The sequence below is a fragment of the Oryx dammah genome, unplaced genomic scaffold (genome assembly GCF_014754425.2).
Source record: "Oryx dammah isolate SB20612 unplaced genomic scaffold, SCBI_Odam_1.1 HiC_scaffold_20, whole genome shotgun sequence".
Lineage (NCBI taxonomy): Eukaryota > Metazoa > Chordata > Mammalia > Artiodactyla > Bovidae > Oryx > Oryx dammah.
This window is the reverse complement of record NW_024070204.1, coordinates 47,108,115-47,130,769: the sequence shown is the minus strand read 5'-3', so window position 1 is coordinate 47,130,769 and position 22,655 is coordinate 47,108,115. Positions and strand designations below refer to the sequence as shown.

At 46.1% G+C, this 22,655-nt stretch overlaps 1 protein-coding gene and 1 long non-coding RNA gene across 2 annotated transcripts in view; one reads left to right on the top strand and one right to left on the bottom strand.

Annotated features, from left to right (window-relative positions):
• Positions 1-4,467: 4,467 nt before the first annotated feature.
• On the bottom strand, positions 4,468-5,489 carry LOC120879506. The gene is made up of 2 exons (XR_005724804.1): positions 5,351-5,489; positions 4,468-4,525 (listed from the first exon to the last, which is right to left on the bottom strand). It is a non-coding gene; the product is annotated as an uncharacterized LOC120879506 (long non-coding RNA).
• A 226-nt stretch (positions 5,490-5,715) lies between these two features.
• LOC120879392 (chondroitin sulfate proteoglycan 4-like) overlaps positions 5,716-22,655 on the top strand; it is a 72,092-nt gene continuing 55,152 nt past the window's right edge. Inside the window, exons 1-5 of the mRNA XM_040262390.1 lie at positions 5,716-6,298; positions 16,063-16,145; positions 16,905-17,007; positions 17,283-17,446; positions 17,770-21,339. Coding sequence (XP_040118324.1) covers positions 5,716-6,298; positions 16,063-16,145; positions 16,905-17,007; positions 17,283-17,446; positions 17,770-21,339 — 4,503 coding nt within the window. The remainder of the gene's footprint in view (positions 6,299-16,062; positions 16,146-16,904; positions 17,008-17,282; positions 17,447-17,769; positions 21,340-22,655) is intronic.

Here is a 22,655-nt window from a genome sequence, read left to right as displayed (position 1 = left end):
CTCTTAACCCCCTAGCCCTCTCTTGTCCTTCCTCCCTTCTGTCTCCCCACTGGTAACCATTAGTTTGTTCTCTGTATCTGTGAGTTTGTCTCTGTTTTGTTATACTCATTCATTTGCTTTGTTGTTTGGAGTCCACCTAGATGATAGTGTATGGCATTTGTCTTTGTCTGACTTATGTTATTAAGCAAATGCCCTCCAGTTCCCTCCATGTTGTTGCAAATGGCAAAACATCATGGGTGTCCTTGTGGAGGCATCCAAAATCAGAGAGCTGCCACACCCCTTCTCTCAGTCATTCCTGTTTTGGCACTACATAAGGTCTATGGCACTTTGACATAACACAACACAGGGCAATGCAGGAGAGAAAACTTCAATTCACTGAGAAATAGTTTTGCGTTCACAGCAAATTGAGAGGTCAAAATAGAAATCAAGTTGAGTTTTAAAAAAATGTAGAAAATTATCACTTGTGCACACGTGAATTTGTGAAGCTAGAGTTGTATACCAACTCAGTAAAATGTGGATTTATCAAGAGAACTCAGAAGAATCTCATGGAAACAAAACTCAGGAAGTACATCTGGGTTTCAAGGGACTAAGAAAGCCAATGGGGAGCAACTTACGGTCTGTCTCTCTAATGGTCCCTCATAATCACCTTTTCTCTGGGACCCGGTGCCAATCCTCTCTCTGCAAAGACCTAGAAAGAGGCAAACAGCTTCCTCTCCTGACTCATGGTCCCTCCAGACCCTTGCGGACATGGGTCTTCAGCTGGTGCTCACTAAGGTGCCATCTCCACATGACTTACTGGTCTGAGATCACCACCAATCATTTCATTCTTAATGCTTCTAGGATGAAAGTTTTGAGAAGGAATCAGCTTTGACACTCTTTTCTCTGGAGTCCATGCTCCTTAGATGAGAAACCCACCCTGCCCCAGTCATGGTGGGGTGGGGGTCAAAGGGAGGGTGGTCATGTAAATGAGACATGGCTGCTCAAGCCAGTCACATCATCAGAGATGTATGGCCTGGACAGTTCCAGAGAAGCCCAGTTTCTAATGTACCCTTATTAAAATTACTGCTATATTGTCTTATACTCCTCTCAATATTTTTATATTTTATTTCAGTTTTTGGCTTTGCCAAATGGGATCTTAGTTCCCTGGACAGGGACTGAACCCATGGCCCCTGCAATGGAAGTGCAGAGTCAACCACTGAACCACCAGGGAAGTCCCAACTCCTCTCTATTGTAACTTCCTTGGACGCAGGGGCTCTAATTCATTTCTGTGAATGACATCTTTTCTGTGCCTTTTCCATTTGGAAGAGTTCAGTGAATACTGTTGAATGAATGTCCATCTCTATATTCATTCTCTGTTCTCCATATCTTCATTCCTCAGAGAACAGTGTTCAGGTTAACATCTGAACAGAATAATTCCTGTTGCTGGGGCATAGCAGGTGAATGCCAGTCAAAATGACCAGATGATTAGATCTGAATGTCTATAGGTGGGTTACATAGGTGGGTTTCCTGATCAGACACTATAAACATCCTTAGAGTCACAATATTTATCATGGGGCTTTCCATAACAACCAAGCATGATAATTTCTCATCATTCTAGAGCCAACTTCACTGCTGCAGAAATTGGCTGGAGACTTCATTCAGTCTTTGAAGAACTTATGTGATAGATTAGAACTAATTTAAAGAAGAGGAGCAAGTGGTACTTTATAGAGAGAGAATTCTTAGTCTCTTTTTGACACTTTGAATGATTTTTCTAAATTAAAAGCTCGAAGTTTATTGGCAATCACTGCTTGAAGTAAAGAAATTCAAACATTAAGCGATTCTTTGTGCACTAATTAAAAGGGCTCTATTTAAATGGCAAAGCTATCCTGATGCCAAAGATGACAAATCAGAATCATAAAATTTTTGGACCTAGAGGGAATGTACAGATCATCTAACCAATCTTTGCATCTTATAGGAGAGAAAGTGGAAGCCGTGACACATCTAGAGGTAGAACTACCACCCCCACCAACCTGGCCCAAGGTTCTGCAGCCCCAGGAAAATCAGCCTGGCTATGGGCAAGTGGGGGACGCTGGAGATTATGAACATGGATGACATACGGCGTCTTCAGTAGTTCAGATCAGTATAGTTCAGTTGCTCAGTCGTGTCCGACTCTTCGTGACCCAGTGGATTGCAGAACATCAGCTTCCCCGTGTCCTTCACCATTTCCCGGAATTTGCTCAAACTCATGTCCATGGAGTCAGTGATGCCAACCCACCATCTCATCCTCTGTCATCCCCTTCTCCTCCTGCCTTCAATCTTTCCCAGCATCCGGGTCTTTTCCAATGAGTCAGTTCTTGGCATCAAGTGGCCAAAGTATTGGAGCTTCAGCTTCAGCATCACTCCTTCCAATGAACATTTAGGACTGATTTCCCTTAGGATTGACTGGTTTGAACTCCTTGAAGTCCAAGAGACTCTCAAGAGTCTTCTCCAACACCACAGTTCAAAAGCATCAAAGCGTCCCTGATGGCTCAGATGGTAAAGAATTTGCCTATAATGCAGGAGACCTGGGTTTGATCCCTGGTTTAGGAAGATCTCCTGGAGAAGGGAATGGCTACCTACTCCAGTATTCTTGCCTGGAGAACCCCGTGGACAGAGGAGCCTGGCGGGCTTCAGTCCATGTGGTCACAGAGTTGAACATGACTGAGAGACTGACACTTTTCACTTTCTTTCAACTTTCTTTGTGGTCCAAGTCTCACATCCATACATGACTACTGGGAAAACCATACCTTTGACTAGATGGACCTTTGTTGCCAAAGTAATGTCTCTGCTTTTTAATATGCTGCCTAGGTTGGTCATAGCTTTCCTTCAAAGGAGCAAGTGTCTTTTAATTTCATGGCTGCAGTCACCATCTGCAGTGGTTCTGGAGCCCAAGAAAATAAAGTCTGTCACTGTTTCCATTGTTCTCCCATCTATTTTCCATGAAGTGATGGGATTGGATATCATGAACTTAGTTTTTTGTATGTTGAGTTTTAAGCCAACTTTTTCACTCTCCTCTTTCACTTTCATCAAAAAGGCTCTTTAGTTCCTCTTTGCTTTCTGCCATAAGGGTGGTGTCATCTGCATATCTGAGGTTATTGATATTTCTCCCAGCAATCTTGATTGCAGCTTGTGCTTCATCCAGCCCGGCATTTCTCATACTCTGCATAGAAGTTAAGTAAACAGGGTGACAATATATAGCCTTGATGTACTCCTTTCCCTATTTGGAACCAGTCTGTTGTTTCATGTCTGGTTCTAACTGCTGCTTCTTGACCTGCATACAGATTTCTCAGGAGGCAGATGAGGTAATCTGGTATTCCCATCTCTTGAAGAATTTTCCACAGTTTGTTGTGATCCACACAGTCAAAGGCTTTGGCATAATCAACAAAGCAGAAGTAGATATTTTTCCAGAACTCTCGTCCTTTGTCTATGATCCAACAGATGTTGGTAATTTGATCTCTTGTTCCTCTGCCTTTTCTAAATCCAACTTGAACATCTGGAAGTTCTCAGTTCACGTGCTATTGAAGGCTCATTTGGAGAATTTTGAGCATTACTAGCATGTGAGATAAGTCCAATTGTGTGGTCGCTGAACATTTTTTGACATTGCCTTTCTTTGTGATTGAAATGAAAACTGACATTTTCCAGTTCTGTGGCCACTGCTGAGTTTTCCAAATTTGCTGGCACATTGAGTGCAGCACTTTCACAGCATCATCTTTTTCAATTTGAAATAGCTCAACTGGAATTCCATCACCTCCACTAGCTTCTTTCATAGTGATGCTTCCTAAAGCCCATTTGACTTTGCATTCCAGGATGTCTGGCTCTAGGTGAGTGATCACACCATGATGGTTATCTGGGTCATTAAGATCTTTTTTGTATAGTTCTTCTGTGTATTCTTGCCACTTTTCTTAATATCTTCTGTTTCTGTTAGGTCCATACCATTTCTGTCCTTTATTGTGCCCGTCTTTGCATGAAATGTTCCCTTGGTATCTCTAATTTTCTTGAGGAGATCTCAAGTCTTTCCCATTCTATTGTTTTCCTCTATTTCTTTGCATTGATCACTGAGGAAGCGTTTCTTATCTCTCCTTGCTCTTCTTTGGAACTCTGCATTCAAATGGGTATATTTTTCCTTTTTTCCTTTGCCTTTCACTTCTTTTCTCAGCTATTTGTAAAGCTTCCTCAGACAACCATTTTGCCTTTTGACATTTCTTTTTCTTGGGGATGGTCTTGATCACTGCCTCCTGTACAATGTCACAAACCTCCATCCATAGTTCTTCAGGCACTCTATCAGATCTAATCCCTTGAATCTATTTGTCACTTCCACTGTACAATCATAAGGGATTTGATTTACCTGAAGTTTTCCCCCATTTTCTTCAATTTAAGTCTGCATTTTGCAATAAGGAGTTCATGATCTGAGCCACAAGTCAGCTCCCGGTCTTTTTTTTTTTTTTTTTCTGTCTTCAATAGTACATACGGCTAGGCCCATGGAAGGAAAATGAGACGGCACTCCATCCTGAAGGAAAGAGAAAAGATGGCTCACTCTCAGGAGTGCGTGCTAGCCAGAGTTGTTCCAAACTGGTCAGAGAAGCCCCATGGGCCTGGCTGGGGTCCTGGGTATAACAAGACTGCCCAGTGAGTTCTTACCACAAGCCAGACGCCGTGCTCAACACTCAGTCCTCATGGGCTGGAATAACCACACAACCCACCTATGGGATCGGCATCATTACCTTCCTTTTACAGGAGTGGAGACAGAAGTTGAGACAATTAAAAGATTTGTTCAAGGTCACAGACCAAGGTCACCTAATAATACCTGAATCGTGATTTGCCCTCAGGTCTCTTAAGGAACCAAGCTTCTGTCCTTAACCAGGGATGGCGTTTGAGTAGAGGCTCCCTGGGGACACTGGTGACCATCTCGGGCTCTCTGGGCAATCTCGCTCAGCACTGCTTGTGCATTTACGTTTCTGTGGTTACTTGAGCCTGCCAGGAGAAAGTCTCCATGGCCTAGTTCAGCCTGCCCTTCCAACCCCAGGCACAGCTACACCTCCAGCTCTTGGCTAGGACACAGCCAGCCCAGGGCGGGACCCTTCTCTGTGCTAACATTCACATTCCTCGTGGACAGCCTTTCCATTTGTTTCGAATTCGAACGTGAAAGTGGTAAAGCTGGAAGGGCCTTAGAGATTTGCTGCAATCTCCATTTCCAGAAGGAAGTAATAGAGGCTCAATTGGTGTTTAATTCTTATTCATCTGCTGGTGTCTATGCACCAGGTCAGCACTGGGGATTCAGCAATAAGCTGGCGCTCACTCTGGCACCTTAAAGTCGTGTTCGGTAAGGTCCTACCTCCACCAGGAATGCTTTCCCCTCCATTCTCCACTTCTCATCAGCGCCCGCACTCACAGTCAACTCCAGCGCAGAACTCGCCGCGCAGGGCTGGCGACTCGTGCTCTCTCCGTACCGAATCTGCCGGGGCGCTCTGGCCCCGGCGCGTGTCTGCGCCGTGCACCCCGGCGCCGGGCGGAGCGTGATGGGGCGCAACAGCTGCGGGCTGCCTACCGCTCTCCCCGCCCCGGCCCAGCCCCCGCGCTGGTTGGGGGCGGCGCCCCCTGGTCCCGCTCCGGGTCCCTGCTGCGGGCGGGGAGGGGCCGAAGCAGGTAGCTCAGCAGCCACCCGGGAGCGAGCTCGGAGCTCCGGCCTATTGCAGCGGGATGGGGCGCCTCGGGGCCCGCCGCCTCATCCTGCTCGCCGCCTTCCTGGGGCTCTGCGGGGCGCGCAGGGCGCTTGGAGGTACGCGCCCCCAACTTCCCCACTTCCCCTCCCCGTCCCTTCCCCGGCTGGCCGCGCGCGGAGCCCGCTGGAAGCGGTGGGGAGCGGGGCGGAGGGCGCCGGCGGGAGCCCCCTGTGATCCGAGGGCCCCGGGAGACCCCGTGGCCCGGCCAGTCCCGCAGCGAGCGCGACTTGGACTCTCAGGCGGGGCCTTGGGAGCCGGGCAGCCGGAGGAGGAGACCGCTCGGCCCTGCGCAGTGGCTCCGTCGCCTCCGCGGAAAACTTCCGACTCCCCGCCCCGCGCGGCCCGGCCCCTCCGGTCCCGGCCAGTTCGCCAGCCCCGGGGGCGGGCCCTGCGCCGCGGGTCTGGGCTTTGGGGCCGGACTCTCGGCGGCACTCGAAGGAGCAGAAGGAAGGCTTTCTGCCGTCCTCCCTTCTCAGGCTTTCCAGCCCTGCCCTACCCAGACCCGTCCTGGACTGCTCGTGACCCTCAAGAGGCCTTAAACTGCTCGCCGAGTTTCTTTTGTGGGTGGTTGCCCTCTCGTTTGGAGAGGGCAATGGCAGCCCACTCCAGTACTCTTGCCTGGAAAATCCCATGGACGGTAGGCTGCAGTCCATGGGGTCGCCAAGAGTCGGACACGACTGAGCGACTTTATTTTCACTTTCCACTTTCATGCATTGGAGAAGGAAATGGCAACCCACTCCAGTGTTCTTGCCTGGAGAATAATCCCAGGGACAGAGGAGCCTGGTAGGAGGCTGTCTGTGGGGTCGCACAGAGTCGGACACGACTGAAGCGACTTAGCAGCAGCAGCAGCCGCCCTCTCGTTACCTAAGTCCCCTCACACGTCCGCAGACATTTTCTGGATCCCGTTCGTTAGAGGTGCTTTACATTTCCTTGGCGACTTTCGGAAGTCAAAGATGACTAGTAAAAGCACAGTGACTTTTGACATCATTGAGCTGGGCACTGGGGCCTTCACGCCCTCTCTGGCTCCTTGAAATTTAATTCTGTTTATAACAAAAGACATTCTTCGAGTCTTGAGAACGTATTCTCAATCAAAGCCCTTGTGGTCTTCGGATTAAGTTCGGAAGGGTTCTTTACTTCACTTTAGGCGATTTCTCAAGGAGCTCTGGAGTGATGTACAGCGCCTGGCCCTGTACTGGGGCACGCCTGGCTCTCACCCCTGTGCGGACCTGCTTCCAAGTTCCTCTGACACTGCACAGTCAATCCTGCTGTTTGGGGCACTTGCGAGCTCCTCCCTCTTCATCTTCTTCCTTCCAGAATCTTTTTTCTGCCCGCTTCCTGGCCTCTTCCTGCCTGGCAGGCAGGGAGCAACTGGAGGGTACAGGAGTCCAGGTGTGAGGCCAGTGTGGCTGTGGCTTTGGTGTATTGTTGAGAGGGAAGGTGTTGGTTGCAGGCCAGGGGGATCTGAGTGGGCAGTGAATGGTGTTGGGGGGTAGGTGAGGTGGTGATGGTCACGGCCAGGGATCTGAGTGGTCCCTGTAGGGTGATGAGAAGCCTATGGCTTTGGAATTAGGTGGATTTGAGCTTTAATCTGGGTGTCATCACCTATTCTCAGAGTGACTTTGGGAAAATTACTTATCTTGGTCTTGATGTTGCTTTTGTAAAACTGGGATGATAATTGCTTCTTCAGAATTCTTTACAAGGGGTAAAGAATCCACTTGTAATGCAGGAGACACAGGGGTGGGGAGTGGGGGAGGTGGGGGGAGGGTTTTAATCCCTGGGTTGGAAAGATCACCTGGAGGAAGGCAGGGCAACTCACCCCAGTATTCTTGCCTGGAGAATCCCATGGACCTGTTGCAGGAAGGGGGACACCTTCCGGGGCCCGAAAGTGGGCTCTTGTCTAACACTTGAAATGAATTGTCTGAGGAGACACATCTACTGACAAAGCAAGAGATTTTATTGGGAAACGACACCTGGGTGGAGAGCGGTAGGACAAGGGAACCCAGGAGAACTGCTCTGCCAGTCAGCAAGACTGTTCTGTGGCTCATAGTCTTGGGTTTTATGGTGATGGAATTAGTTTTCGGGTTGTCTTTAGCCAATCATCTGACTCAGAGTCCTTCCTGGTGGTGCACGCCTTGTTCAGCCAAGATGGATGCCAGAGAGGAGGGTTCTGGGAGGTGGTAGGACATGTGGTGTCTCCTTTTGACCTTTCCTGAACTCTTTCAGTTGGTGGTGGCTTATTAGTTCCGTGTTCCTTACCAGGACCTCCTGTCGTAAAACAACTCATGCGAACAGTTACTATGGTGCCTGGCCAGGATGGGCACTTTCAGTCAGTGTGCCTCCCCTAACAGACCGAGGAGCTTGGTGGGCTACGGTCCATAGGGTCACAGAGTTGGACGTGACTGAAGTGACTGATCACACATGCAGGCAAGACCTCCACACAGGCAAGACATGGCAGCCTGGAAACTACTGGATAGACGCTCATTTCCCTTCTCTCCTACTAATGACTCTCCTGTCCTCTTCATCTGTGCGATTAGCTTGGGCATGAGAAAGACCCAATAGGTTAGATATCCATTGAGGGGTAAAGGGTTATGGATAAAGGAGATTTATTGAATGAAGCCCTGGGGAAGGAAATGGCAACCCACCCCAGTTTTCTTGCCTAGAAAATTCCATGGACAGAGGAGCCTGGCAGGCTACAGTCCACGGGGTCACAAAGAGTTGGACACGACTGAGTGAGTGAGCACAGAATGAAGAATTCCATAGCATATAATTTAACATGTATACTGTTCTTCACCCTCGACTCTAATTGCATGACAAATATTGGATACTGAGGTCTCACCAAAAGCTGCTTTCAGGCACTTTGAAGAATATATTCTTGCTTAGCCAGATGCGTAATGTGAGTTTATCTTTCTTCCTTGGGTGATTTGGGCTGTTGTTTTGAAGAATCTAATTGAAGATGCCGACTAAAAAACGCACAACATGAGAGTTGCAAGTTAAGTTTTATATTTGGGGCAAAATGAGGAGACAGCAGGGAGGCAGCATTTCAGATAGCTCTGAGAAACCGCTCCAATAGAGGTAGTGGGGAAGGTCAGTGTATACGTGATTTTGGTGAAGGTGGAGCGCATGCACTCAAGCAGCTATTTTCTACAGAAGGTTTTTGCTAGTCACAAGGAGCAGTCGTCACCATGAAGGATTTTAGTTCTTTACTAGATGTGAGGAGACTCAAGAAATGGGCTTATAAAATCGTCTCCTGAAAATATCTAACTATCTGAGGACCTGTTCTACAAGTTTTTCTCAGAGCACAGAATGCCTCACTTCTACTCTCCACCCTGAACTCCTTGCAGTGGGTGTTTTGTTGAAAATCAGCAGCTGCAGTAGCAACTGATTAGTCCTCGTAGAGGTAGATGGCAGTGTTAATTTATGGTTGACAAAGGCTTAGATAAATGCTGCTCTCAGTCTTTATGTGACACAGGGTGTTATGTCTTTATGGAGTCTCATCACAGTAGGAAGTCACCTTGTCTGGTAAGCAGATTGGGGATGCTACAGATACTCTCGCTGAGATAGTCACATCTTAATTCGTTCAACATGGATTATATTGCTTTACATAGTGAAAGGGACTTTGCAGATGTTATCAAATTAGGGATTTTGAGGGTGGAGAGATTATCCTGAATTATCTCAATGGGCCCTAAAGGTGATCATAGGGGTGCCATAAGAGGAGGACAGGAGAGTCAAATCAAAGAAGGAGATGGTGTGATGGAAGCAGAGGTCAGAGTGGTATGATTGCTGGCTGGGGCCACAAGCCAAGACATGTGATGGTCTCTAGAAGCTGGAAAAGGCGACGAGACAGAGTCTCCCCCAGAGCCTCCAGAAAGAATGCAGGCATTCAAGCACTTTGATTTAGCTCAGTGAACTCCAGAACTCTCTAAGACAATCAATGTGTGTCATTTTAAGCCATTAAATTAGTGGCAGTTTGTTAGCAGCTCAGTCATGTCTGACTGTTTGTGACCCCATGGACTATACAGTCCATGGAATTCTCTAGGCCAGAATACTGGAGTGGGTAGCCTTTTCCTTCTCCAGGGGATCTTCCCAACCCAGGGATCAAACCCAGGTCTCCCGAATTGCAGGCAGATTCTTTACCAGCTGAGCCACCAGGGAAGCCCTAACACCAGCAATAGGAGGGAGTGTCTGAACTAGAAAGAGATCATATAAAGGGCTATTTAATTCCGTTTGTTTTTAAACTTTTTGATTTATAATAGAGTATGCATGACTGCTAAGTCGTTTCAGTCGTGTCCAGCTCTGTGATCCCATGGACTGTAGCCCTCCAGGCTTCTCTGTTCATGGGATTCTCCAGGCAAGAATACTGGAGTGAGTTGCCATGCCCTCCTCCAGGAGATCTTCCCACCCAGGGATCGAACCCATGTCTCTTATGTCTCCTGGATTGGCAGGCAGGTTCTTTACCACTAGTCTCACCTGGGAAGCCCTTTATGTTAGAGTATAGATGATTAACAGTGTTGTGATAGTTTCAGATGGACAGTAAAAGAACTCAGCCATATATATGTGTGTATCCATTCTTCCCCAAACTCCCCTCCCATCCAGGCTGCCACATATCATTGAGCAGAGTTCCAAGGGCCATTTGATTCTCATTGTCAGGAGAAGGCACATGGCATCAGAGAGCAAGGGAGCTGGGAGCTTTAGAGAAGGTTCTGTCCGTGAGCAGAGCGAGCCCAGCTCCAGCACTCACTCTGGAGCCTATGGCTGGGCCTAGAGAGCTCCTAGACAGCGCGGGAACAGACACAGAAATGTCTGAGTGTCACTTGTGGAGCATTCAGGATAGGACATAAGCTCTGCGGTCACTAAGGAAGAAGCTGTCAGCTCAGCCCGAGGTGGCTGGGGACCAGGATGACCACTACCTCAATTCTAGGGGTTTCTATAGGAATCTACAACGTCTACAGGATTAGCTCCCCCTGCAGTTGTGCAGGACACAATCTTTATGACCATTTTTAGCAGGCCTAGAGAACGCCCCATTGAGAGGGGGTATGGGCAGGGCAAGTGCTGGTTTTCTCTTGCAACCTGAACAGTGGGCATGGAGACTGATGTTTGGGGAATGAATGAAAGTTGAGAGGCTAGTGCAACATGTTCTGCAATAGCCAGGATTCCAGGGCTGTGGATTGCTCCAGCTGTTCCTGGAAATCTAAGATTTCCATCCTCACAGTGGCCTTGGGCCTACTACTCGCTTCTCCGCCACCCTCCCAACTGTATCAACAACACATTTAGTATAGAGATGTGGAGCCAGGGACCCATCCCACCCTCCTAGCCTACTGAACACCCGGTCAGCTGCCCAGCCTGCAGCTGTGGAGCAAATATCTATTCACTCATTGATTTTCTTTCTTAATTTAAATGTTAGTGAACTGACTCTTGTGGGAGAGACTGTTAGAACTTTCCCTATTGGGATTTGCTTTCAGTGAATAAAGGAGGTTGGGCCTCCTAGGGCATGTTAGATATTTGTGCTAATTTTTTTCACATTTGTAAGTTTTCTTCTTTCTTAGAGTGCTGTGGATTAAGTTGTGCGCATGTGAGCTAAATTGCTTCAGTCATATTAGACTCTGTGTGACTCTATGGACTATAGCCTGCCAGACTCCTCTGTCCATGGGATTCTTCAGGCAAGAATACTGAAGTGGGTTGCCATGCCCTCCTCTAGAAGATCTTCCTGACTGATGGAATCAGCGTCTCTTGCGTCTCCTGCATTTTGGCAGGCGGGTTCTTTATCACTAGCGCCACCTGGGAAGCTACTGCATAAAGTTAGTGATCTCTTGAATAAATACTCAACGTCAGTTTGATAAAGTATGGGCCATCAATACCATGGTGAAACACTGTCAAGGCTCTTACGGATGCATTTGTGGGGTAGAATGTGACTTTCCTTTCCAAGTGAAGTTATTCCACTCAAATGATACAGTATGAATAAGAGCTATTTTATAACTTCACCCCTTCTCTTAGGACTTCATCTTAGGAGTCTGTATAATGCAAATATTCTAGCAGAGAAGTTTGCTTTCGTCGTTTTTATTTTAATTTAAAAAATAATATTCTACACCTATGCCATATCATCTATAGAACATTTTGGAAGAAACATAGTACATAAAAAGGCATGATATAAAGTTACCAAAAATACTGTATTATGAAAAGACAATTCTAATTTCAGTGAAAGCAAACAGTTCTGAAATCTTTCTTTAAAATACTTTCCTGGTTAATTTCTGTCCTATTCTTGTTTTGCCCTTGCATAGTCACCAGACTGATCTTTCTAAAACACAGAACTGATATGTCTTTTTCCAGCTGAAAACTATAATGCTTCCTTACTGTCTGCAGAGTAAGGTTCAACCTTCTTAATATGGCTTGTAAGTCACCCACCCCTGTAAGTCGGGATCCACGTGATCAGTCAGTTATTTACTCCCTAAACGTTTATTGAGAATTTCCTGTCATATATACACAACGAAACAAAGGAAAACTAAAGCTCCCCTCCCAGGTTCCCTCACTTAATAACTGGCTACTCAACCAGAAATTTGGATTGCCCCCTTGGCCTCTTCCTTTCCCTCTCCTGACAATCCTACTTTTAAAATATCTCTTTAGCTTGCCTACCTCTCCCCTCTGCTTGCTTCTCCCCACCCTACCATCCCCTTGAGTCCCTTCTCTGCATTTCAGCCAGAGTCCTCTTCTAAATTGCAATCTGGTTATGTCATGTCCCTGTGTGACCCCTTTATGGCCCTCTTTAGATAGTCTAAACTCTTCAGCTTGGCTTCTAAGCCATCATTTACAGAGTGCCTAATGTGCCCTGCACTGCTGTGTGCACGGTGAAGCTGTGATCAAGATCAACAAAGGCTCCTGACCTCGAGTCTTACCTTCTGTTTGGAGTGGTGTGGTGTTGGGACCGAATAATAACCCAGAAAACAAATAGAGAAGATAATCAGAGATTCAAGTAAGAGTCTTGAAGGGAGTAGTCAGGTACTGGGACTGGGTGTCTACCTTTGCAAACATGCATGTGTGTGCGTGCGTGTGTGTGTGTGTGTGTGTGTGTGTGGCTGTGCACATGCACTTTGAACTGGAAGTTCAGGGAAGGCCTCAAATGGATGCAGTGGTATTTGCCCCCTGACCCCTCGTGCCTCTGGAAGCTGCAGGCTCTGCAGCTTCTATCCTGGCTGCCCACTTCTTATACTGTGCTCATCCACACTGGGCTTCTGGTTCCTCTCTTCTATCTCTCCCCACTTTTTTTCTTTCCTCTTCCTTTCCTCCACCCCTCACCAGCTCTTCCTAGAAGCCAGTGCCTTGCCTTAAACACCTTTCCTCCATCTACCCTCCTTGACAAGGCCCAGTGCTTCTGTTGTGGTCTGAATTTACTGGTTAATAATCAGGCAACTGTAATTGCTTGATATATAGTCTTTCCAGTCACCACTGAATTCCCAGGACCAAACAGTCTGTGTGGACAGAATATGTACATGCTGCTGCTGTTGCTGCTGCTAAGTCACTTCAGTCATGTCCGACTCTGTGCGACCCCATAGACGGCAGCCCACCAGGCTCTCCCGTCCCTGGGATTCTCCAGGCAAGAGTACTGGAGTGGGGTGCCATTGCCTTCTCCAATGCATGAAAGTGAAAAGCGAAAGTGAAGTCGCTCAGTCGTGTCCGACTCTGTGCGACCCCAGAGACGGCAGCCCACCAGGCTCCTCTGTCCATGGGATTCTCCAGGCAAGAACACTGGAGTGGGGTGCCATTGCCTTCTCCAATGCATGAAAGTGAAAAGTGAAAGTGAAGTCACTTAGTCGTGTCCGACTTGTCGAGATTCCATGGACTGCAGCCCACCAGGCTCCCCCGTCCCTGGGATTCTCCAGGCAAGAACACTGGAGTGGGGTGCCATTTCCTTCTCCAATGCATGAAAGTGAAAAGTGAAAGTGAAGTCGCTCAGTCTGTCCAACTCTTTGTGACCCCATGGACTGTAGCCTACCAGGCTCCTCCGCTCATGGGATTTCCCAGGCAGGAGTACTGGAGTGGGGTGCCATTGCCTTCTCCGGAATATGCACATGGGATGGGATATTTACATCTGCCAGGGAGAGACCTTAATGGATTGCTCCTTCCCTCATACCCCACTGGGCTCAAGCCAAGCTTCTGTTCTAGTACTTTCTATTATCACTTGGATACCCTCTTTTTTTCTAAACAATTTTCTCCTGTGATAGATTGGGAGTTCCTTTGTCTTATTAATTCTCCTACCAACCCTTCCTAGTACCTGGCACACAGTAAACGCCAAAAAACTTGAACGTAAAGCCAAAATCAAACAAAAATCCAGGAAGATATAGTTTGAAAGAAGGAATTGAAACCAATTATAAAGTATGTAAAATGAATCATATGGTCACCTACCTGGGAGAAATTACAGAAACCTTCCACACAAAGTATTTTACCTCACGGCAAAACTTTGGTTTCTATTCAGACATTTCACCATTTATTTAAGGACACAAAATCAGGAAGTTGCTGTGATTTTTTGGTTCAACTTGATTCGCTACCCTCCTGTAAAATACCCAAACACACCTTTCCCTTCACTGCAGGTAGAGATTGCCTTTCTTTTTCTAGAAACCAGTTTTAGTTGTGCTTCTACTTGCTTTTTATTCTGATTTTGAGGCACTTACTAGGGACCACAAAAGTTAGGGTTGACTTGGAAGTATGGGGTTTCAGGCTGTCAGGCCAGAAGTTTTAAACCTGTTTCCTTGTTTTTCCCCCGAGGCAATGGAAATTTCTAGCCACCAGCTGAGACTGGGATTGATTCAGTGCCAGAGGTGAAACATGGGAAAATATAGGGATGTTGTTTATTAAGGTTACTTAGTCATTCTCAGCAGTAGATTTTATGATTTAGAAAACATTTCCTGGTTTTGAAAACTTAACAATACACCCTCTAAGTCTGTCAAAAATTGGAGTGGGGGGGTTTCAGTAACGGGAGAGCCAGAAGGATAAGCTAGTGGATTTGTAATTGCTTTTTTCAACTTTATGACTGTGTCTCTATATTCTAGTTTTATTGAATTTAATTATTAATGGCTATTTTTAATGAGGAAAAAGGATGCTTCTGCATATCTGAGGAAGTCTGAAAGAGATCATGTTCATCTCTGTATCAACTCTGTACCTTGGTGAAAAAAAAAAACACAAAAAACACTGGCTTGGTGGTTGGTTACGCTTAGGTTTTGTCTTAGCTCTGCTTCAAATTAACTTTGACTTTACCTAAGTCCATAAGCTTCTTTAGGCCTGACTTGACTCAACTATAAAATGAAGGTTTATTGTTTAGTTCAGTTTGGTTCAATAAATGATTGCCTGATACCTGCCTAGCTTGGATTGGATTCCCTAGAGAGAGAGGCTTAGGAAAGGATTCTTGTGGGAGTAAATAATTGAGTGAGTGCTACCAGGAGAGAACTTGAAGGAAGTGATGGAAGCAGAGAGGGCAGGAAAAGAAACCAAGCAAAGATGGGGTCTCATCTCAGCTCTGGAATATGAAGAGCAAAACACCTCTTTCGATCAGTCATTGGCTAGAGGGCACCCTCCAGGACAGAGGGTATGATTTTACTGAAATTTCTGGATAACAGAGTTCATCAGCTGGGGGATGGATGTACCAACCTATTAAAAGAGAACTAAATGGGGTACCAAAAATCTGTTATACCACCTGGGTGCCAGGTACTATGCTAGGTATTGGAGAGAGGAAGGCAAAAAAGATGGAGTCCCTTATCATAGGAAACTCATGGACTGGTGCAGGAGATAGATGAATAAACAATTTTAATCCCCCAGGCAAATGCTAGGATAAAGAAATGCACAATGTTGTGGGAACAAAGAGGAGAAGCAGGCATTGCAGCCTGGGTTACTCAGGAAGCCCATCTGGCCAGGCTGTTTGCTACTACCTATCAGTCTTTATTCTAACCTCAAGCCACTTCTGGCTCCATATAAACCAAATGATTAGATGTACTACCCATAGTTTTATCTTGGGGAGAATTTTCCCTCACTGGTGGTTTCATGGCCTCGCCTAAGAGCAGCTGTAGTGCAGTGGGGATCCATTTCCAGTCTGCATGCACGTGATGATGCTGACTCAGCCGTGAACCAGGCTTAGGTGTTTGGTCCTTCCATCAGCTGGCAGTAAGGGGTTTCTCCCTTACTAGGCAACCAGACTCACAAGCTGAGGAAAAGGTGCTGACGCAAGAAAGGCGATGACGTGAAGTTCCAGGCCACCATGTCATGTGGCTTGCTCGTGACTTCTGGTCCTGTCCGTGCTCAGTGCTGGATGTCCCACTTCTGTCCCTTGAATCTCTGCTTCCAGCATCCATCCGTCATGGCAGTTCTGTCATGCGCGTCTCAGACTGGGTCATCGCACTTTCTGTGCTTCTAGGATCTACCTTAGCTGTGAGTCCACCTCATTTACAGCAGTCTGTGCCAGCAGGTCACATCCTGCATCCCTGGGGATGTGCCCCCAAAAGTATTACAAAGTCTCCCTATTTAACTCTATGTTCCTGCCCCCTGGATTAGGTCTCCTTAGTCCCGTGTGCATTTCCTGCTGGCACTATCTTCTGGATACGTCCTGCAGCTCCCGTAGGGTCTAGTCATGTCTCCATACTAGAGTTATGTTGTGACTTAGGCTTTTGGGTCTAGTGGTCAGGAGGAGAGGTGGGGGTGTGTCTTCAGGGGTTACATGTTATTTGTGGGGAGAGGTTTCTGCATCCTCTTTCAGCAAAGGGAGGATCATTTTAATCAGGGAATGGGTCTTTTCTTCAGGATCAGAGTGTTCAGAGGGATCTAGGAACACAGGGTATTTGAGCATCAATCCAGATGTCCCCATCCCATAAGTCAAGTTTCCGTTCTTTCCCAAACAAAGCCTTGGACTTGTTAGAGGCAGCCTGATATGATTGGAACTTGAACTTTGTTTGAAGCTGACAATGCCATTTTCTGGGTGAGAGTCTCAACTTCCCCTGCCCACCTGCTGTAGGAGATGAGAAAGACTTTATATGCTACGAGGGAAGCCCTTTGGCTTTCACACCTGCCTTGTAATTGTCAGCTAATCTCTCTTAGTTTTTCCTTATCTTTTCCAAAGCTTCATTCAAACTTATCAATAGACATGCAATTCCATTGTTCTCATTGCTATTACTTGCCCTATATTTCTCATAGGTTGATATTTCAGAGCTGGCTAATGTGTTCCCTTTCACTACACACCAGTTCACCATCAGCGACTTGGGGTTAGCCCCTTTAGAAGAGAAAGAAGCAGAATTGGGTATATAGAGAAGCAGATTTGCAATTCAGTTTCAGTAGAAGCCTCAGCCCTCTTGAGAGTTCTGAAGAGGGACTGATCCATCAGAAGTGTCCTGAGTTGGAGTAAGAGAACACAGTGTTTATACCCCCAAGACAGATCTGTGGGCTATCCCAGGAAGCAGGTGTGGCCTTGGGTAAGGCAGCTGTCTTCAGCAGGGTCTCTCCTGTAGGGAGATGACAATATAAGTGTAACAGTCATTGTGTAATAAGTTTACTGACTTTTTTTTTCCCCTACAGCATCTTTTTACGGTGAAAGCTACGTGAGGCTCAATATCATAGACGTTTCCTCTGAGCTATCTCTTCAATTAAAATTTCAAACCAGCAAACCACAGGGATTACTTTTTCTTGCAGCTGGGGAAAATGACTACTGTATAATAGAACTTCTATCAGGAAACTTAAGGGTAAGATTTTTTTTAATCTTTAAAAATGTACAATGATTCAATTACTGGAGGGAAAAACAGCGAGAGAAAGAGAACAAAACACGTGATTATTGTTATTTCACTACAATAAAATCAGATGCCACATGTAAGGGTTGAGATCTTCCCCAATGTTACGATCATGTCTTAAATATTCCAATGCAAAACATTTTAATTTCAATATGTAGTCCATAAATGTGGGAAGGGGTTTCCTTGTCCAGGTTTCTCTTTATCTTTGTGAATGGCCATGTTTTGTCAATAAAACACTATGAGATGAGATTGCTTAATTATGATTCTTTGTCTTTCAGGTGAGAGTGAATTTGGGGACAGGTGAACTAGTGCTTCTTTCTGAGCAAAGACTTCGTGTGGATGACTTGGCTTGGCATTTAGTGGAACTGTACTGTGTTAAGGATCATGTCTCTCTGGTTATTGACAAACATTATGAGATGACTGGCCGGATCACTGGTGGGATGCACAATTTGCACTTTCAGCATGGAGTCTACATAGCGGGCCACGATGGACTTGATGTCTCATATCTTGATGGACAGCTCCCCAATTTCCGTGGCTGTGTGGAGGATGTGGTGTTTAACCAGAGGGAGATCCTTTCCTCTCTTAGATCTTACCCTGGTTTTAAGAAAGTTTATGAGGTGTCACTAGGATGCAGTGATGAATTTTTTGCAGGGGAGGATGAAGCCATCAATTTCTTTAGCTCCAGATCCTATGTCACCTTCCCAGAGTGGAAGGTCCAACAGGATGGGCTGTTGGAATTTGCTTTGCAGACTGGTACTCAACAAGCCTTGCTTTTATTTCAGTCAGGCAGGGAAGGAGATTTTGTCGCTTTGGAAATAGTTAAAGGTTTTTTGAAGGCTCATGTAGGAAGGAATAGGAGTGATACTCAGCTCTCTTCTTTCAGCTTAATTAGTGACAAACAGTGGCACGATATTCAACTCAGATTCACTGAAAGATACTTGGGCCTGATGGTGGATGAACAAAGAGTAAGGACAAACCTGCCTTTGCAGAGCAAACTGTTTGTATCTGCAGGCCCTCTCTTTGTGGGAGGTCTTGATAGACACAAGGGAGAAGAAGTTAGGAGGTTAGGACTTGCCTCTGTGCCTGGGAAATCTGCTGGAGGAATCTCTTTTAAAGGGTGCTTAAGAGGCTTGGAAGCCAACTCAGAAAAGAGAGCATTAAAGGATGCCTTTGTTTCCAAAGATATATCTGCTGGGTGTAAAACGAAGAGCAGTGATAATGAAAACCCTTTTGCAACAACCTTGGAGAAACTGCTGCTGGCAGAAGTTCCCCTTTCCACTGCCGACTCTGAGGCAGGCAAGCGTAGTCTTCAAGATGTGAGTAGCTATTTCTTGGTCCTGAATAACTTGGAGGTCCAAGAAGGTGGGCAAGCCTTACTGGAACAAAGGCATATGAAGGTGGATATGGAGCTGAAGGATTTGGCTATCCATCAGTCTCAGATACTCTTTAAAATAAAGGAGATGCCTGTTTATGGGTTCCTTCGTTTAGATGTTTCCCCCGAGCAAGGACTGGAAAAAGTTTTCACTCTGTTGGATTTGGAGCAAGGGAACGTTTGGTATGTCCATGACGGTTCAGAAGAACCTAGGGATTATTTCACATTTTCAGTCTCTTCCAACAGCAAGAGGGAAGTGCCACTGTATCTGCAAGGACATGTTTCTTATGTGTTTAACATTGTTGTCATTCCAGTAAATGATCCCCCAAACCTTAAGCTCCCTGAAGGAAACTTGCTTCTCGTGTTTGAGAATTCTAAGAAACGACTGACTCCAAATATCATACATGTTTCAGACCCAGACACAGATTCCTTGAGTCTTAGTGTCTCAGTGCTTGGCAACTTCAATTCAGATGCTGGGTTTTTAGAAAACATCAATGATCCCGGGAGAGCCATTAGTGGTTTCTCATATGGGGATTTAAGAGATGGCAACATTTTCTATGTGCACAGGGGCCATCCAAACTCCCGGATCCTTCTGAGAGCAAATGATGGAGAGCTGGTTAGCAGTACAGTGGTGTTGCGGGTCATGGCTCTTCCTTGGGACTTGGCAGTGGTCAATCGGACTGGTGTGGCCGTACAGCAGGGTGGTTCGGTTCTGATTACACAGAGCAACTTGTCAGTGGAGGTTAATGGTGAACGCCGTGAGGTGGACACCCGTTATGTTATCACTTATCCGCCTCGCTTTGGCCAAATTCAGCAGCAAGGGCCAGGTGGCGAGTGGAAACAAATCAGTACCTTTTCTCAGCGTTCTGTTGATCGGAGTCAGATCCGGTACTGTACTACATTCAAAGATTTGCAACTAGAAAATGTTACGGATCACTTTAAATTTAAAGTTGACATAGAAGGAAAAAGCAGCGAAGAGCTGGTGTTTCCTATTAGGATACAGTGGCTAAAGTTTACCCTTCTGAAAAGTGTTGCCCTTGAGATCAGTAAAATAAACAGGCACGTATTGAATTCCAATCACTTACAGGCCGTGACAGAGGGGGTGGAAGTAGCTGAGAGGGAACTGCATTTTAAGTTACTGACCCCACCTAAGAAAGGAAAATTGTTACTTGGCACAGAAGTTCTACAGACAAACTCAGTCTTCAGCCAACAAAACATTACAGATGGTAAGATAAGTTATGAACCACAGGAGAGGCCCAGGGAACATTCACAAGATATTTTCAGGTTCTTGATGGTTGCAAAACACATAGAATCAACAGATTATACTTTCAGAATCAACTTTAAAGCAGAGAGGAGGCACATTATTGTAACGAACAGAGGATTACTTGTAAAAGAGGGAGAAGGGAAATTAATCACAAAGTCGGAATTATTTGCTCAAACCTTAGACAATCGGACTTTCCAATATACAGTCACCAAGAGTCCGCAACACGGGAAGCTGAAACTGATTCGCTTTTCAGATTTTCCTGGAAATCAGGACAACATTACTGCCTTCACGGATCAAGACATCCTGGGTGAGCGGCTGATATATGAGCACGATGACTCTGAGACCCAGAGTGACGAATTCCTCCTCGTGGCCTCCACCGCAGGACCAGACCAAGAGGGAGCGTTCAGGGATCTTGACATGGAGCATCTGTCTACAGAAATCAAAGTCACCATTTCTGTGGAGTTAAAGAATGACGAGAAACCAGTGCGCATGGTGGATAAGGTCTTTCAGGTTGTGCGGAACGGCCAGCGCTTGTTGACCCTCTCAGATCTCTGCTACCATGACCCTGACTCAGATTTTGACGACGGGCAGTTGCTCTACATCCGGCGGGGCATCCCAAACGGGGACTTGGTACAAGCCAGTGACCCAGCGCAGAAACTCTACCAGTTCAGGCAAGAGGACCTGCGGGAAGGACGCGTGCTCTTCAGGCACCGGGGTGCAGACTCAGCCCGCTTTGTGTTGTTCGTGACGGATGGTGTCCACTACACATCATCCCTCCTCGAGGTCAGCGTGTCAGACCCCTACGTCCGTGTAGTCAACAACACGGGGCTGCTCGTACGGAGAGGAAAAGACAGCAGCCTCACGACAGCCAACCTCAGTGTCACCACAAACCAAGATGTCAGAACAGACCACGAGGTCGAATTCCATATTGTGCAGCCCCCAAAGCACGGCAGAGTGCTGGTCAGCAGCTCAGCGCCTGGCTCATTTTCCATGCATGACTTGAAGCAAGGGCATGTGATTTACAGGCATGACGGCAGTGGCAGCTTCGATATGTTCAACCTAACAGTGCGAGTTAAAGATATACATTTATATGTGGGAGTCTACGTGCAGGTGGACTCAGAAAGCCACCAACAGCACACGCGAATTCTGCACAGCAAGACCCTTGTGGTTGAAGAAGGAAAACCAGTAAAACTGAGTAGAGGAAGGCTTCAGGTAAGTGCTGGTCCCAGCTCCTAGCATTCTCCCCCCTCTGGAACCACAGGGACAAATGATCTCTTTGTTTGCTCCTGAGAGCTATTTTTGTGCTGATTTCTCTCCTGGTATTTGGAATGACTTTTTAAAAATGCAGATGCCTTTGAGAAGAAAAGCCAGATGGTTCCATGATTTTGATACTGCTAATTGTTCTATTGGAAATGGAATATAATGAATCCTAAATTCCCTTCATTTTAAAGCTGTGTGCATATGATCACACGAGTATGCATATATGTTTATAATGTAGAATAACCTGCGAAGGAGGAGGGAATGTATATATTATAGTCAATGAAGAGGTCATTACTTTTTTCATTTCTCATGGCAACACTGCCAATATTTCATTTGATCTGAGTTACATTTGTAATGTGGTGAAGCAGGGTATAAACGTGTAATTTAACAGACATAAAAAGGATTCCTAAAACAGATGAGGATACTATATTACATAGTTTATTTCTTTAGCTCTGAATGTGGCCTTGTGTAGTTTCTTGAAATTGATGGATAAATTGGACCAGACCTGGGGAATGCCAAGGGTGAGACTTCACACCAGAAGTCGCCTGGTTTCCTGAAGCTCCGACTTGAGAGTCTCTAGCAGCACAGCCCTGCTGATCAGAGTTAAGGGAGAATGAGTAGTCTGTGCAGGGTATGTAAACTGATTTATGACAATTAGCCACAAATGCAAGCTATTCTGAATCTACCCTCAGGACTGCAAACGAGTTTGCCTGCTTGCTAAATATAGCCAATAACATTAAGTAGAAATGAATTTGGACTTCTCTGGTGGGTCAGTGGTAAAGAATCTGCCTGCAGTATAGGAGACCTGGGTTCGATCCCTGGGTCGGGAAGATTCCCGGGAGGAGGGCATGGCAACCCACTCCAATATCCTTGCCTGGAGAATCCCATGGACAGAGGAGCCTGGTGGCTACAGTCCATGGGGTTGCAAAGAGTCAGACACAGCTGGGCGACTGAACAGTAGCAGCAGCAGAAATGAATTCAGGTCAGAGCAATTTACTGAATAATGAGTTCTGACCAAGAGATACGGAGCCCACCAGCTTTTTTTTCTATTATTTTTCAGGATCTTAGAGAATTTAAGTTTCACCACAAGGGGGTGTACATAGTTCATGGACTCGAAATCTGTCACATAAAGTTTTGAGATGAATTTTGCTGAATCAGTAAATTAAATGTATATTCAAAATGCTGAGCTAGTTTAAAAATAGACTTTCCTTTAAAGTCTTGCAATTTTAGTACTTTATCTGCTACTTCTTCTACTATCTTTTGTTCCT